This window comes from Prionailurus viverrinus, chromosome B1, assembly GCF_022837055.1.
Source record: "Prionailurus viverrinus isolate Anna chromosome B1, UM_Priviv_1.0, whole genome shotgun sequence".
Lineage (NCBI taxonomy): Eukaryota > Metazoa > Chordata > Mammalia > Carnivora > Felidae > Prionailurus > Prionailurus viverrinus.
This window is the reverse complement of record NC_062564.1, coordinates 120,596,857-120,615,477: the sequence shown is the minus strand read 5'-3', so window position 1 is coordinate 120,615,477 and position 18,621 is coordinate 120,596,857. Positions and strand designations below refer to the sequence as shown.

The following is an 18,621-nucleotide window of genomic DNA, read 5'->3' as shown; positions in this document are numbered from 1 at the left end:
ACAAAAAATATAGAGAGACTTTTCTATCATCAGGAATATTCAGATTCATCTTTTAATGACTTTTAGGTCATCTTTCTTCCTGAACCATATCACAGGATTTTAATTGATTACTAGATTTTGTTGGATTAACTCCACAATTTTCTCTTATTATTCACATTCTCTAGAAAGTACATTAATCAAAGATAGAGACTATGAATTACAAACTCATTTTTACCACCAACATCAATTTTTAAACCCTCATTGTCGTTTATAGAATAGAACTCTGATCAGACATGATTTTTTCATTGAGGAAAAAGTTTCACTTCCTAATATCTATTATTTTCACTGGTCTCTTTTAGTTTTATCTATATATGGTACAGATTTTTTAGATAGAAAGTGCCATCTTACAGTGTAAAGAGCATTGGACTTGGACCCACAGATACTAACCCCAAAGCCCTGGGTTATCCGGGATTTGAATCTTTGCTTTAAACACCAAGAGCCGTGGACAAGCCCCCATCTCTACATTTATCTTCTGTTGGACACACACTCCTGTGTGGCAGGACTGACCGGAGGATGGAGGTGTATGTGAAACTGCCTTGAAAACCATTAATTGCTTTATAAATGTAGAGAACAGTAATCAAACCTTTCTAAATCATGGAATCTGCTCCCCTCATTGTTTGACAGCGAGGCAAAAGGGAGTGCCTGTAGCCCCATATCACATATGCTTCAGAAGGGAAGTGTGGATAAAATCCTGATGAGGAGAAACTCACTTCCCCTAGTGACCATGAACAAATCATTAAAAAAAACTCTGCCTCTGTTATCCCATTTGCAATATGAGTAGTAACAGGTAATTGTGTATGTTGCTTGAGGTAGATTTAGAAGGAATAAGAGCCACACACACTTTAGTTCTGTGCTGCCAAGGAGACACAGCCCATTAAGTTATCAACTGATATTACTGTGAAACCCATATGTTCTTACTTGTAACATTTTCATCTTACAACAGTTTTTCTTCCTGAAAAATTGGGCCCAAAGCAAGATTCTCTGATTATAACATATGTCCATTCATCCCATTTTTTATTTCTCAGAACACAAGAAACATTTATGAGAGATTTTTTTTTCCTGTATTTGTACCAAGCCAAATGTAAAAACGTAGCTGACTCCTGCTTCTCAAAAAGCACCTAGCTCCTTTGCAAGCAGGGGTAGCAGAGGAAAATAAACAGGGAAGTCTGGAGTCCTCTTCGCTTTGGCCTCTGGACCCAGTGCCTCCGTTAGTTCTCCTCCATTGGCATCTGCAAAGCTCAGATACGGTTTTGTGATGTCTTGCTTGTGCTTTCAAATGTCATTATTGCTGTTCCGCCCATCTCTTCTTTCGGGACTAAGAGCGCACCTTCTGTTTCCTTCTAACTCAGATAATAGCTGAGACAGTACTCCTCTTAGCCTGTGCCCTACAGCCTGCACTGACACACAGCTGACTCCCAGGCACCCGACCTGAAGGCTGGAAGCACAGAGGAGACAGGAAGGACTGTGCCACTAGGGTTTGCCTGCACCCCATACACAGACAGACGTCAGTTGCCCTACCCTTTAGTCAAGCTGGACAACCCACTGTGTGAACACAACCTCTGGTCTTCCATGTCCACATTTGATTATGTTGCTTTGACTGCCCAGGATGCCCAACCCCTGCCTCTATCCCTGCTTTTAAACGTTCTCAGAGATGGGTCAAATCCCAGCTATCGTCCTGAGACTTGTGTGTTTCTGGCAAATTTTTGTCAGCTCTCTCTCCTGTGAATCCCTGCAACTCTTGATTCATAGCACCATTAGATGACTTCTCATGTTCTTCCTTGTGTATGCTTATTTACTTATTTTCATTATTGTTCAGGCCCTCTAATAAGAGGCATTACCTGTGTAAACTTGGACAAGTCATTTAACCCCACTGTGCCTATTTTTTCATTCATTAAGTGAGGCTTGCAATATCAAACTTACCTCATAACATTGTTTTGAGGATTAAATAAGTTAATGTAAGTACAGAACTTAGACCTGTGTCTGGTACATAGTTATGTAAGTTACTATTTTTTGTAATCACATTGTTACACCTCTCATATGTATTATAAGCATCTATGTGGATGCCTGTGTTTTTAAGAGAAATTTATGCTTCCTTACAATTTTATCTCCTGGTATATTTTCTGCTATTTGTTAGGTTATTAATAACTGTTTTTAAATAAGTAAATTTAAAAAGTGAAGTTTCTTTGCCATTGTTGTAATTCTTTAGAGACAACCTTTAGTATGATGAGCAACTCAACTTTTCAGTAAGGCACATATCTTTGTAAATTTCAAAATGTCCTCAAACATAGGGCATAATATTTAAATTTTTATTCATTCACTTAATTCAACTGTTAATAAATGCAAATCCCAGGTAAAGTAGTTCAGTCCTTGTCTTACTGTTTCAATTTCATGATCTATAACAATGCAAAGTGGTTCAAATATCTAGACAGAATGTTAATATTAATCTAGAAAGTTAGATGACCTAGTGATTTAGTAATCATATTTATATATGCTAAGCCATTGTTGATTTCTATAGAGTTTTACCGTATAAAGTTTCAGAGACACATCCAGACAAAATGAATAACATTAAATTTACTGTCTAGTGGCATATGAATTTCTTTTAAATTTTTATAGATTTTATTTTGTTAAAGAAATTTTAGACTGGCAGCAAAATTGAAAGGAAGGTAAAGGGATTTCCCATATTTCTACACATACATAGCAGCCTCCCCCACCATCGGTATCACTCACCAGAGTGATAAAAGAATCCTTTTTACCAAGGATGAACCTACATTGACACATCATAATCCCCCAAAGTCCATAGTTAACCTTAGCATTCACTCCTGGTGTTGTACATTCTGTGGGTTTGGACAAAAGTATAATGCCATATATCCAACATTATAATAGCATACAGAATATTTCATTGCCCTAAAAATCCTCTGTGCTCTGCCTGTTCATCTCTCCCCCGACCCCCACCCCAACCCCTGGGAACCACTGATCTTTCTACTGTCTGCAGAGTTTTGCCTTTTCCAGAATGTCATATAGTCAGAATCATACAGTATGTAGCCTTTTCACATTAGCTTTTATCACTTAGTAGTAGCCATTTATGATTCCTCCGTGTTTTTTTTAATTTTTTTTCAACGTTTATTTATTTTTGGGACAGAGAGAGACAGAGCTTGAACGGGGGAGGGGCAGAGAGAGAGGGAGACACAGAATCCGAAACAGGCTCCAGGCTCTGAGCCATCAGCCCAGAGCCCGACGCGGGGCTCGAACTCACGGACCGCGAGATCGTGACCTGGCTGGAGTCGGAGGCTTAACCGACTGCGCCACCCAGGCACCCCCCTCCGTGTTTTTTATAGCTTAATATCTCATGATTTTTTAGCAATGCATAATATCCCAGTATTTAGAGGTACCACAACTTATCCATTCATGCACTACAGGACATCTTGGTTGCTTCGAAGTTTTTGCAATTGTGAATAAAGCTGCTATAAACATCCATGTGCATGTGTATACCTGTTTTCAACTCCTTTGGGTAAATACCACAGAGTGAGATTGTTATGCTGTATGGCAACAGTGTAGTTTAATTTTGTAAGAAACTTCCAACTTGTCTTCCAAAATAGGTATACCATTTTGCATTCCCACCAGCAATGGATGAGAGTTCCTATCACTCCATATCCTCACCAACATCTGGTGTTGTCAATGTCCTGATTTTTGGCCATCCTAATAGGTATATAGTGATATTTTGTTGTTTTAACTTGCATTTCCCTGATGGCCTATGATGTTTATTTGTCATCTGTATGTATTATCTTCTTTGGTGACATATCTGTCAAGGTCTTTAGTTCATTTTTTAAACTGTCACTTGTTTTCTTATTGTTGAGTTTTAAGAGTTCTTTGTGTATTTTGGATAATAATCCATTATCAGGTGTATCTTTTTCAAATATATTCCTTCAGTCTGTGGCTTATCTTCTAACTTTCTTGATGTTGTCTTCTACAAAGCAGAAGTTTTTAATTTTAATGAAGTCCAGCTTAGTAATTATTTCTTTCATGGACTGTTTTGGTTCTCATCCAAAAAAGCATCACCATACCCAAGGTCATCTTGGCTTTTCCTAGGTTATCCTCTAGGAGTTTTATAGTTTTGCATCTTATATCTATGTCTATGATCCCTATTGAGTTAACTTTTGTGAAGGGTCTTAGGTCTGTGTCTAGATTCATTTTTTGCATGTGGATGCCCGGGTCTTCCAGAACCATTTGTTGAAGAGACTGTCCACCATTGTATTGTCTTTGTTGCTATGTCAAAGATGAATTGGCCATATTTATAGAGGAAATTATTTCTAATTTAAAAAGACTATTTTAGGGACGCCTTGGTGGCTCAGTCAGTTGGGCATCTGACTTTGGCTCAGGTCATGATCTCACGGTTCATGAGCCCACATTGATCTCACGGTTCACAAGCCCACGGTTCACAAGCCTACATTGGGCTCTGTGCTGACAGCTCAGAGCCTGGAGCCTGCTTCGGATGCTGTGTCTCCCTTTCTCTCCACCCCTCCCCTGCTCACGCTCTGTTTCTCTCCTTCATAAATACATAAACATTAAAGAAAATTTCAACAGACTATTTTAAACTATATATATCTTATTGTGAAGCAATTTTTCAGTCAACTGCCATGGTTAGCTATTTGGAAAAAAATAGCTGTCTACATTTAAAACCAGAAATCCCGCTCAGAGGATATGTAAAAGTAAAACCAAAGGTGAACCTCATTAGGCAAATTTATTTAAACTTCATGTTAGGTTACACACTCATGAAGTTGCTTCCAGATGAAAATGCGTATTAAGATACACCTTGATTTCCATTACACTAGTCCTGATTTCTTTCTCTTTTTAAAAAATTTCTAAATTTATTTATTTTGAGAGAAACAGAAACAGCATGAGTGGGGGAGGGGCAGAGAGAGAGGTAGAAAGAGAATCCCAAGCAGTCTCCCCAGCACTGTCAGTGCAGGACCTGACGTGGGGCCCAAACTCACAAAACTGAGAGAGTTCAGAACCTGAGCTGAAGTCGGACGCTCAACCAGTTGAGCCCCCCAGGAGCGCCAGTCCTGATTTCTTTTAGGTTATGAATGTGAAAATTAGGAATTATTTTCACAAGTGAAATCTGCTAAATAAATCACCTGCAGTTTAAAAATGCTAAGCTACCCTCTCACGACGAGCCTGTTTGCAATTCTCAGTGATGGAAGGAAGTGGGATGAGGCTCATTTGACTGTAATGATAGACTGTGAACAGTACCCTGAGTGTCTTGATTGGGGCCCCCACAAGATAAAATTTATTTCATTTTTACAAGTTAAAAGCTTTCAGATTTCTGAGCTAAAGAAAATGGCATTTTTCTTCCAAAGAGAGCTTATTGGTTTTATTGATTCTCTTCTATTTTGATTTTACGTGTGGGTATATGGGAAGTATATTTCTTTAACATATGACAATGCTGTTTCTTCTGCCACAAAGGTTTTCCATTTTATTTTACCTTAAATGGACTGAAAATTTCTTTCAACAAGTTCTGTTATCAACTTACCAAATTTATTCTACTGCCATTTTTAGTTGTTTGGAGGACATAAAATGCATTTTTGTAATGTTCCTTAAATAGATTCCTATTTAGGTAACATCTAACGTCCTGCCAATGTACTCAACAAAGTTAATGAGAATGGGAAAGGTCTTCCGATAACTGATTTGAAGGGAACCTGGGAAATTGAGATGGGGTGAAAATGGTGGCTTTTAATAAAGAGAACTATTCATTGAGGTTTTCCTTATTATGAGACACTGCTTTGCTACTGAATGATTTTGAGAGTGTAACTAGTTAAACTCCACAATTTAAATATAACATTGTAAAGTGAGAGGAAATGCAGAGTACTATGGTGCATTTCAGTATATAGAAAAAATTGAATCCACATATATAAAATGTGTATTTTTTGTATATTTTTATTGTAGTGACTTTTTCTGTGGGAACAGCCTCTTCTGAATTGTCACCTGCCTTCAAATTGAAGCTGGAGGCTAGAAATTGTATTTACATTCCCACCATGTCTTCATTAATTTATGATTCACCTTTTCTGTTTATCTTCCATGTTTTAAATGCTCTGATCAATAAGAATTGACTCTTCTAATTCTGTGTTTGGAAGCAAGGGACTATTCCAGCCACATAAACACCTACTTCAAATAAATTTGCAACAATATAAGCTTTAAGAATCGTTCTGGGGGCGCCTGGGTGGCGCAGTCGGTTAAGCGCCGACTTCAGCCAGGTCACGATCTCGCGGTCCGTGAGTTTGAGCCCCGCGTCAGGCTCTGGGCTGATGGCTCAGAGCCTGGAGCCTGTTTCCGATTCTGTGTCTCCCTCTCTCACTGCCCCTCCCCCGTTCATGCTCTGTCTCTCTCTGTCCCAAAAATAAATAAACGTTGAAAAAAAAAAATTTAAAAAAAAAAAAAGAATCGTTCTGTTTAATTTGTCAAAAACACTTATTTTCTGATAGTAATAATGTAAACTTAAAGGATCTTTTGTTTCACATGTCCAATAATATTTATTATTTAACAACTGAAGAGTATAATCTTTGTTGGAAACTGCTGGGCCTCTAAGTGATATTTAATGTTTGTTTCTGGCTTGGATTTCAGAAACCACCTGCTCCTCTGTTTTCAGATAAATGATATGTCCAGCAACTGTGGAGATGACAATGCTAGCCTTTTGTTAAATTCAGCTTGGTTTTTTCCATTGGTTCTCCTCGACCCTCACTCAGATTATCCAAGCCTTAGAAAAAAAAGAAAAAGTGACTTGTAGTAATGACCAACCTAAACGTAAACCTGGCTACCTCTTTACTAACTCCAAGCTGCCAGCTTGGAGACATGTAAACCCATCCATTATTTAGTGTCTATCTAGTTTTCCTCAAAACAAAAGCATGTTTTTTTAATTTGAGTTTATTGGAGCATTCAAAACAACCTATAATGACTTATACTTTTGACCTCACGGTATTTTGCATTTCCTCTGCAGAACTTTACCTTTTTTTTAGCTTAGGCTTTTGAAACTAAAACTTATTTCAAGATTTTAGAATTGAGAATAGCAAAGCTTCCTGCTGCTGTCACATATGTGCTTTTGTTCTTCTTATAGGAATAGAAAAACAGAGTTAAGGTAATGAATGCAGCAATTACAGGCTCATGGTTTATTAAAACCAAATTCTTTAGTCTCTTCTTAACTACTCATCTGTGTGCTTTGAGCCTCATCCATGTCCAATTTACTCTTCCATGCTCTTGGCAAACCCATTAAGAAATACCCTTCTGAGCTACCACCTGTGTTCCCTTACATCAGTCATTTAAGCTAGAAGATATTCTAGGACTATACAAGTCCTTGCTGTGGTATCAACATCATAAAATCAAATATAACTTATTTGTGAATTCCATACTGTAAGAATCACTGGAGAGGCCCTTTCCTCAAGTCTGCTAACATCCAGTTCTTAGGGTGCTCTGTATATCATAGTCCATGGAAAAAGTACCCCAGGAGAAATTCCATGTATAGCGTACATGATCATACCAAGGACCCCTGCTTAATTTCCATTCGTTTAATTAGTCCAATATTGATCACCATCACATCTTTTATAATTCCTCACACTCCAAAATAAGTATTTTGTTTAATTGTAAACTACAAAAAAAAATCCCTACTATTTGGAGGTCTTTATTTTTTTTCTCTATATTCCAACTTGAGTAGAACTGATCTGGGGCGCCTGGGTGGTGCAGTCGGTTAAGCGTCCGACTTCAGCCAGGTCACGATCTCATGCTCCGTGAGTTCAAGCCCTGCCGTCGGGCTCTGGGCTGATGGCTCGGAGCCTGGAGCCTGTTTCCGATTCTGTGTCTCCCTCTCTCTCTGCCCCTCCCCCGTTCATGCTCTGTCTCTCTCTGTCCCAAAAATAAATAAACGTTGAAAAAAAATTTTTTTTAAATAAAAATAAAAAAAAAAAGAATGATTCTCTTAGCTTTGACCGTTGACTTCTGTGATTACATCCTCCTTCTGACTGTCTCTGACATTTTTCTCTCTGTGTTCTTCTCTCTTTTATTACTAAACCCTTTCTTTCTGGATGTCTCTGTTGCATTTAACTTCGTTTCTGAATGAGGGGTGCAACTACATGGTTCTTGTTTTCAGTGTATTGTTCAGAAGCCCCCAATACCCAATCAACCCATATAATTTCATGGCAAGTCTTTAATTTTTTTTCATTTCCAAGAAAAAAATATAGTAAGATTTGATTGAGTGTAATTTATAGTTTGTTGTTCAATTTTTGTATCTAAGCACTTCTTTTGGTATCTTTATAACTTAATTTGGATTTTGTACTTATTCTTCAGTTAAGTTCTGTCAGCCTGTTTCATAGTTAAGAGTCTTGGGGCGCCTGGGTGGCTCAGTCGGTTGAGCGTCCGACTTCGGCTCAGGTCATGATCTCGTGGTCTGTGAGTTCGAGCCCCGCGTCGGGCTCTGTGCTGACAGTTCAGAGCCTGGAGCCTGTTTTGGATTCTGTGTCTCCCTCTCTCTCTGCCCCTCCCCTGCTCATGCTCCGTCTCTCTCTCTCTCTCTCTCTCTCTGTCAAAAATAAATAAACATTAAAAAAAATTTAAAGAAAAAAATAAATAAAAAATAAAAAAGAGTCTTGCTGACCAAATTGAAAGTTCATTTGACCACCATATTTGTGCTTTCTGTTTTCCCAAAGTGGTAAGCTTCTTAACTTCATAAAGAAATGGGAAGAATCATCATTTAATGGCCATGAACCCATTCCAGATATATTTTCATATGTTACATGAAATAATGCAAAGCTTATCTAAGGTGTTGGTAAATATCTTGACCTCAGACTCTGACCTCATATTTCATAGAAAGATGTTTTTTTATCAGTGCCTTCATCTCTAAATGACAAGAGTTCTTTCTCTAGAGGGTACCAGATAGCATTGAGCTGAACAGAAATTTACATTGCCATATTTGACCCCTTTTCAACTGGGCTTTGGCATCAAAACTGTAAAAAATCTTGTTCGTCTCATCTCCTTGATATTTATTAGATCTGCCTTCTTCATTAAGTATTTTCTTTAGTCCTCAATATTCTTCACCTTGGTTATTAAAAATAGTACCCTTTCCTCTTATCCACTGTCATAAGAATTATTTTTCTCAAATATAGGCAGGAATATGCTACTTCCCACTTCTTGGGAAATAATTACTTACTCAAGAACTTTTAAAAGCTTATAAAATAAAATCTTAATGTACCAACACATCTTGGCATTTCAAATATATCCTTCCTTGCAACCTAATCAAACCAACTAGGAACCATTCACCAAGTCGTCCTGCTGTTTCAGTCACTTTTGCCAGCCAGCCAAGAATTTGCTTCCTCCCTTTCTTTACAGATTAAAACCATACTTACCCTTTAAAACCTAGTTTCACTACCTTTCAATACCACCTACCCTGAAATATTCGCTGTTCCATCCTCTTAATCAAAATGATTCTGTTTCTCTGTGTCTTATTGCATTTTTCATGTATATGTATATTTTAAAAGCTTGTTTCGTTTTGCCTTATCTATATTCCTTCTCTTACCCACAGTTGTAAAATGCTTGAGGTTTTGGATCATGCAATTTTCATATTTGCATATCCCACTCTTGCAAGTACCATGTTTTGTGCATGTGTGCTTTGGGTGTTATTACCTACTATCTTCATAGCCCTTGCCTGCAATAAAACATGTTTGCTGACATGTCTAATTCATTTTTTGAAAAATTTTAAGCACAGTTTCCCTATGCACATCATTGTTCTTGAAACTCTATACATGTTGCCTTCCATTCTTCACTTCCACTTTACTCTTTAAGATTCTTCAATCCAGTATGAATTTACCCAGTTACATTATAATTCCCTCACCAAGGTCACCAGTGACCTTGACTGAAAAATATTATGAACTGTTTTCATAGCTGTTCTTTTTCACTCTTCTGAATCGTGTAATATTGAGATTTACTTGAAATCCTCTTAGTCCATTCAGGTTGCCATAACAAAAACTGTATAAGTTGGTTCTTATAAATAACTCTCGTTTCTCACACTTCTGGAAACTGGGAATTCCCAGAACATGGTCCCAGCAAATTCAATATCTGATGAGGGCATTCTTCCTGGTTCATAGATAGCCACTTATTCACTGTAGCCTCATACAGTAGAATGGATAAAGGATTTCTGTAGGGTTACTTTTATAATGCACTAATCCCATTCATGAGGACCCTTCCTTGTGACCTAATCACCTCCCAGAGGCCCCCATGCCTAACGCCATCACTTTGAGAGAATTTCAACATACAAATTTTCTTTGAGAGAATTTCAACATATGAATTTTGGGGTAGACACAACCATTCTCTCTCCTGATTTTTCTGGTATCTCTCCCTCTAGGTTTTCCCCTTTGCTTTTATGACTGTTCATTCTAATATCCTTGGCTGAATCGTAGACAATAGACCTTAGAATAGTTTGAAGCAAATGATATATCCAAGAATCATCATGATATAGATATAAAGTAAAGACAGCAGAGTGAATAAGATCACCTAAAGAAAATGCATTCTGTGAGAACAAGACAAGCATGGAACCCAGGAAAAGCCAACTTGTAAAGAGGGTGGGGCAGTGCAGACTATAGACTACATAGAAAAACAACTTTTAGTCGGAAAAATATCTAAATCCTTATATTTTCATTGTGACACATTGTTTTAATATTATATCAGTGTGTGAACAAGAGAATAAACCAATTATCCACAAGCTCCTTTCAGACTTTGGATCCTATAATTTTAAATGAAGATTAACTATTTTTTACATTTACAACTACAATCCTAACAAAGGAATGAGTTTTAATTTTATCATTCCCACTTTAGTGACAGAGATGGCTGAAGTCAAACCAAGTATATGGTCCAATAACAGTGCAGGTGCCTGATCGCTGAAGCCACAACTGCGATGGGTTTGAAACAAACGCTACCAAAATAGAGCGAGAATGTGGTGACAGGGTCAGGAGCCAAGCCTAAAGTTTATGGCAGTTGTCAGAGCTGCATCATGGGCAGAGATTAAGGTCAAAACTTGTCTAAACCTGAAGCATATTTCCTCAGGCTATTCTAATGAAATTTTGGTCCGTACTAAGGAAAATGTCCACTTTTCCCCCCTCACAGCTCTGCATCTATTTTATTCTCCTTTTTCTTCTCCCAATCATGGGTGGACTTCCTATTTAATTTTTACACTCCGGATTCCAATTCCTATTATATAAAGAGAACTTTGTGGGGCACTGGGGTGGCTCAGTCGGTTAAGCATCTGACTCTTGATTCAATTCATCATGAATTGTACAATTCATCTTCAAAAAAACTTTTTTGAGACTCTTATTCATGGCTTTAGTAAAACATTGTTCATTATTCTTAACATTTAGTAAGTATACTCTTTATTATTTCCATTGGAATATTATCTCGGATTCTGCAGTTTAGTACATACATTTTGGGTAAAATATAAAATGTTACAGGCCAATTTGTTATTCTTCGAACATGTATGTCTTCTTACTCTCATTCCACAGACTGCCATGTGCTTTACAGCTGGCAAAATCGTTTAAAGTCAACACTGTGGAAAGTTGGGCAAGAGTTAAGCTAATTATAATATCTTCAGAATCTCGTAACAAGATTTGGAAACCAACTGCCATGTGAAGATTGTTTTTATTCACTCCCTCAAAATCAGAATATTATGATCAATTTGTACAGTGCTGGATGCCAAGCCATGTGGAGCTTTATAAACCTTAGTCAACACGTTCTCTTCTTAGTTTATCTTTGATAATGAATGATTTTAATTTCATTAAACATTGTCTGTGGGCTGGAATATTACACTGAGCATATTCAGCTAATAGATTACATTATTTAAGCTGAATTTTTCATTTAGAGAAGTAGGACTCATGGCAAGCATCAAGATAATTTTTTCATCCAAACTCCTCATACAGAAAGCAACTTAATAAAATTTGGCGCTGATTATCTGATTCTTCCTTAATTCTCCTTTTCACCTCTAAGGACTGAATTTGTGTAGTGAAGTAAGTAAAATATTGTATTCTGATCATTTCATTATTTTGTCTTCTCTTCTATAAAAAATATGAGAGTTGTGAGAATGGGAATTATGTCTCTTATTTTTAACTTATTTTCCTTAATTGCTAACAGAGTAGTTAGCACATAGTAGGCCTGCATATTTATTTAACAAATTAATGAATAAAGTCAGACTCTAGCTTTAGAAAAAGGAACTTATTAAAGAACTACTGCTTTTTCATGCCTGTCTCTATTATCTTATAAATTATCAAAGTATTTTTAATAAAATCATACTGCCACACTTCAATCAGATACGAAGTTTATATTCCAGTTATTTTTCTGTCAGCAAAACTTCTAGAGGCACACAACTGAGAAGAAATAAGCTAAATAACTATTGGTTCATTCCTGATGATTTCCCCATCAAATCGATGTGATTACTGTACTTTATTAAATGTAGAATTACATTTTGTAGGATGAAGGAAAATCTAACATGTGCAGGTTACATTCATTGAGCAATTACTATGTGGTTACAGGTACTATGTGTTTTGCTTACATTATTCTCATTTAGCCCTCTCAGCAAACTGATGGCATAGATAATACTATTCACATTTGGCAGCATAGAATATTGAGATATAGAGTTGCCCAATATAACACAGCTAATAAATCATAGAGCTGTGGTTTGTTCTTAGATTGACTTCACAAGCCATGCTCTGCCCACTGTACCACACAGCCAAATACTAAAGTCAGATGGCCAGCACACTTGTCTTTGAAACCATCATCGATTTCCTTCAACAGTTATTAATGTGTCACCAATCTAACATATTTTTGAAAATAAATATGATTATAAGCATAAGGAATTCAGGTAAGAAACAACTATCTTGTCATTTAAACATTTCTAAAGATCTCTCATTCCTGAGAAAACGACTAATCTCTGCATAGCCCGATATACAAAATGTCAATTTTGCATGATAGTTATAAAAGTGCTCAAAACCTGTCAAACTTAGCTCCTTTTTAAATTTGGAAAGCTTCTTCCTTCAGTACATTTTTGGGCTTGCTTGTTTATTAATACAAATGTCATATAGCTTATAACATAAAAATGATTCCATTAGATTTTAACCTCAGTACATACACATACATCTACATGCTTGCCCACAGTCTCATTATTCGTTCACAGATTTTGTGCTCATAATGTCTAGGCTTGTGAATATAGTATGTAGAAAATTTTTACATAATTTCTGAAATCTTTGAAAACAATCCCTGTTATTCTAGTAAAAACTTCCTGGATATGATTTTAAAAGTATTATGGATTTTTAAACATATTCTTGATCTATCTTATGAAATAAAGAGGTGAGGCTAATTGGAAACAAAGAATGTCTGTATTAAACAATGCATTTAATAGCAAAGCATACAAGTATCAATCAACATGTCAAAGTTATATGACTTTTCATATTAGCATTTTATTGAGTCCACCAAGGGGAAAATGTGATTTAAATATGAAATGAGCTTCTGCACCAGGTTAACTAATAATAATAATAATAATAATAATAATAATAAAGACACTTTTACTTTCAAGATTCCACTGGAAATCAAAGACCATGTTGCTTCTCTGGATAGCATTAATAGAAGGAAAGAAAGAAAGAAAGAAAAGAAAAGAAAAGAAAAGAAAAGAAAAGAAAAGAAAGAGAAAGAAAAGAGAGAAAGAAAGAAAGAAAGAGAAAGAAAAGAAAAGAAAAGAAAAAAGAAAAGAAAAGAAAGAAAAGGAGGGAGAGAGAAAGAGGAAGGAAGGAAGGAAGGAAGAATAAATTCCATTGGGCTCCCATTGGCCAGAGTGACTGACCAATCAAATTGATGACGTCCATATATAGCTCAAATACCCTTGCATACCAAAGCTATTATAAATTTAATAATTTTTCAATATGGATGCTTCTAATTTTTAAAGGAACGTTCTAGAGGCACCTGAGTGGCTCAGTCGGTTAAGCATTGACCTTCGGCTCAGGTCATGATCTCACAGTTCGTGAGTTGGAGCCCCATATCAGACTCGCTGCTGTCAGCGCAGAGCCCGCTTCGGATCCTGTCCTCCTCTCTCTCTGCCCTCCCCTCGCAAAAATAAAACATTTTAAATAGATAAACAAATAAACAAACAAACAAAGGGACATTTAAAATGCAGAGCAAATGGACTAATCATTTAAGTTGTAGTAAGAACAAAAGCATAAATCATTTGAATAACCACTTGAGGTTCATGGTAACAAAATGTGACCTATATTGATGCATCCAACCTCCATCTTTTTCTCTTGATGCTTTTGCACAAATAGAACTGTCACTGGTATTACTTACCTTTCTCTAGGAGCACCAATATGTTCCACTACTGTAGATCCCATGTCTCCTTCAGAGATTATAAACAAAGACTAGCAATTCAGAGATAACAGGTTTCTGTCTTTTCTCAGTAATTCCCCCTTCTAAGTGTAGGGGAACGGACTTCAGAAAAACAAACGTAAATCCCCTTAGTCTGTTTCTTTTTTTCTTTTTATTTTTTTTTTAATTTTTTTTTTCAACGTTTGTTTATTTTTGGGACAGAGAGAGACAGAGCATGAACAGGGGAGGGGCAGAGAGAGAGGGAGACACAGAATCGGAAACAGGCTCCAGGCTCCGAGCCATCAGCCCAGAGCCCGACGCGGGGCTCGAACTCACGGACCACGAGATCGTGACCTGGCTGAAGTCGGACGCTTAACCGACTGTGCCACCCAGGCGCCCCTCTTTTTTTCTTTTTAAAAGATGGAAAATAAGCCATTTTGCAGTTTCACTGGCTTTCACTGTATTATTATACTTGATGTAATTAAGAAGTCTTTTGAACTGGTAAAAGATACAGAAATATTTTTTTAAGTTTACTTATTTATTTTGAGATAAAGAAAGAGAGAGCCTGAGCAGGGGAGGAACAGAGAGAGAGGGACAGAGAGAATCCCAAACAGGCTCTGTGCTGTCGAGTCTCAAAACAGGCCTGGAACCCATTAACCATGAGATCATGTCCTGAACCAAAACCAAGTGTCGGGCTGTCAACCAACTGAGCCATCCAGGCACCCCAGAAATGTTAAAAGAAAGGAAAGAGCGTGGTTTTTAAGAGAAATAGTTGTGTTCAATTTTCAGATCTTATTTATTGCACCTAAATTTCATGACCATTGCTTTGAATCTTAAAGTAATTGCAGTAAGCTTCATTTTCAATCAACTTATTATTTATTGGAAATGTCTAATTGCCGCAGTATACTTTTAATCCTTTATGTCATTGAACAATTGTATTGTAGCTGGCACAAATATAATAGCTGAGATATGTAGTATAAACAAAGTACTTAAAGAAATACTAAGACAATTTCTTATTTCCACAGATATTAACTTTCCATTTGATATATGTAATGATACAGATGCATTAAGATGAACGGATAGGGGCACCTGGGTGGCTCAGTCAGTTAAGCGTCCAACTTCAGCTCAGGTCATGATCTCATGGTTTGTGGGTTCGAGCCCCACATTCGACTCTGTGCTGACAGCTCGGAGCCTGGAGCCTGCTTCAGATTCTGTCTGTCTCCCTCTCACTCTGCCCCTCCCCACTCATGCTCTCTCTCTCTTTCAAAAAAATACACATTAAAAAAATTTTTTTTAAGATGAATGGGTATTATTAAAAACATTCATTTTTTTTCAGATCCCAGAAGTTAGCAGAAATGATCAAGAAAATGACTATGAAGATGATTTTACTTCATTATTTGCATATTCTTCTAGTAAGTATTCCTGTATGTTATGAATACATGTATATATGTAACATTTATATTAAGGTACCTGTAACTGGTCAAGTAAGACCGAAGAGTGCATGGAGAGCATGGAAAGGCATTTAATTAACTGAACGTCCTCTCATTTATAATACGGTAGAGATGTTACTACATTATCTTGCCAATTGAAATACTTCTATTAAGTTCAGTGTTGAATAATCAAACCCCAGTTTTTCCTACCCAGAGAGAATACACAAGTCAGATTGATGCAAATATTTTGACTATTTGACAACTCTGCTTTTTCAGTATTTTTTAAAACAAAGTCACATTCTTTTCAGACCTTAGTTTTCTCTGCTGGGAAATGAGAAGCTTGGACTAGGTCTCTCTCTAAGGTCCTTCCTGGCTGTCATAGGATGTGGTTCTATATTCTAATGTCTGAGGGCTAATTCAGTCTCCCTACGTGTGTATAACTACCCATTATGCCAGATTCCACTGGTATACAATAACTTCCTTCACCAGCACATCTGAAAGGCATCCCCCACGCAGCATTTCCAAATCCAAAATCCCTAATGCTTGGTGCTTTCAAACCTACACCACCTGCTGACTTTCCCATTTCAGTAAGTGAAGATTCTTTCCTTGTTTCATTCCGTCCAAAAACCTGGAAGTCCTTTGGCTTTTTTACTTCCTCTCTCACCCCACATCCAGTCTGTCGGATAATAATAATGTTGACTCCACCTTCACAGCGTAGCCAGCATTCAGCGGTTCCTCAATCTGTCATTATTTACCCTAGTTCATGCTGCCATCAGCTCTTCCTTGGATTATTGCAGTGGCACAATGGTTGTCAATGAAGGACTATTTTCCACTCAAAACCGGCAATATTTGTCAATGGACAGAAGCTGTTTTATTATCATGATTTGAGAAGGGAGCTTCCCAAACTGGCATTTAGGGGGTGGACACCAGCCATTCTGCTAAATGTCCCATGATGCATAGGAAGCATACCACATGCAACACAGGATTATCTAGTCCGAAGTCTCAGCAGCACTGCTATTAAGAAACCCTGAAATAGCAGCTTCCACATTTGCTACTCCTAATACTCTATGCTTCGTGAAGGAACTAATCACTTTTCTGTTCCAAATTTCTCTTTACTTTCTCATCATACTTATAATCTTTATCATCATCTAAAGATTATCCCTGGATAACCTTTTTGGTCCCATCTCTGACCCCTGTCTTGTTTGTTCACAGCCACAGTGACATCTCACATATCAAGCATGCTCTTACCCTGGGGCATTGCCCTTTGAACACTGCACAGTTGATGCTCAATAACCATTATTGACCACTAGTTTTTCAAATGGTAGGCTGATCTGCAAATCAGATAAAATTAAATATAATGTCTCAACTAGCATACTTTGGCAAATCAGGAAACAACCTCAAAAGTTATGGCATAACACAAAACAATGCTAAAGTGATGAATTAATGCACTGAGTTTTAAAGCCATACATTTTATTTTTATTTTTGACAGTAATAAAACGGATGATAAAGGCCATCATTGATAATGACCATTTATTTATTATGAAATTTAATCCTCAGAAGAACTTCCTATAAAGAGAAAAACATGATTTCAATTATTTATAGAGAACAACCTCATTTCTAAAGACCATTTGGACCTGGAATTTTCTTGTTTAGGAAATTCTGTGTGACTGGACTCAGGGAGCATGGCACACCTAAGCAGATTTCCATTAGTATCACGATCACTGTGAAGTTGCCAAAACTCACTGACCTACTACATCCAACCCCCCGCCCAGGGCTGGATTCCAGGTTTGGGCATTTTTTTTTAACGTTTATTTATTTTTGAGACAGAGAGAAACAGAGCATGAACGGGGGAGGGTCAGAGAGAGAGAGGGAGACACAGAATCCGAAACAGGCTCCGGGCTCTGAGCTGTCAGTACAGAGCCCGACGCGGGGCTTGAACCCACGGACCACAAGATCATGACCTGAGCTGAAGTCGGCCGCCCAACCGACTGAGCCACCCAGGCGCCCCCAGGTTTGGGCATTTTTGACAGGGACCAAGTAGACTCTGTTGCTTAGACAGTGTAAACATAAAACGTAAATACTGAATACATAAACATGAGGGTGGCTACAAGTAATTTCCTATAGTTGATGATCGATTTGCCCAGACGGAAATAGTGAAGTCCCTTTGCTAGCCTGAGCAGTAATTTCTTTCCAGTCACTGCATTGTCTACTCCATCAGTATTTCTAGAAACTACTTTATTTTGGGCTCAGTGTTTGGTGTTAGAGGTAGAAAGATGAATGAGATCTGTGCAAGAATGAATGGCTGGTTGCTCTGCCCAACCTACTAATTAAAGAGTCTTGGTCTGTAGTTCTAATACGGAAGCTGTATCTTTCTTCTTTCTCATGTAGAAAGAAAGAACAATAAAAAATAAAATTCCACATAGAAATATGGGGTACCATCATGGGCACAATTTTTCTTCGTGACTGATTTTCTCCCATAACTGAAAAGTTTCTACAGCATAACTCTTTGTTGTTTAAAAAAAAAAAAAAAAAAAAAAAAAAAAAGGCCTTTTTCTCCATACTCTGCCAATTGGCTTCTTTAGCTGTATTTCAGCTTAGCAACACCAAAACAACAGTCATTTGCTTGTCTATTGCACTGACAATGACAGTAATTCACATATTCCTTCCAATCTAGAGATTCCAAGGCTGTCTTAAAGTTTTGTGAATCCTTTATTTAAAGCGGAATTTTATGAAAATTTAAACAACAAAATCTTAAGATTTGAAGTTACTGCATTATAGT

At 37.2% G+C, this 18,621-nt stretch overlaps 1 protein-coding gene across 1 annotated transcript in view; it reads left to right on the top strand.

Moving 5' to 3' along the window:
• The window catches only part of BANK1 (B cell scaffold protein with ankyrin repeats 1), a 309,952-nt gene that overhangs the window by 245,861 nt on the left and 45,470 nt on the right, over positions 1-18,621 (top strand). The window contains exon 9 of the mRNA XM_047857595.1: positions 15,749-15,824. Coding sequence (XP_047713551.1) covers positions 15,749-15,824 — 76 coding nt within the window. The remainder of the gene's footprint in view (positions 1-15,748; positions 15,825-18,621) is intronic.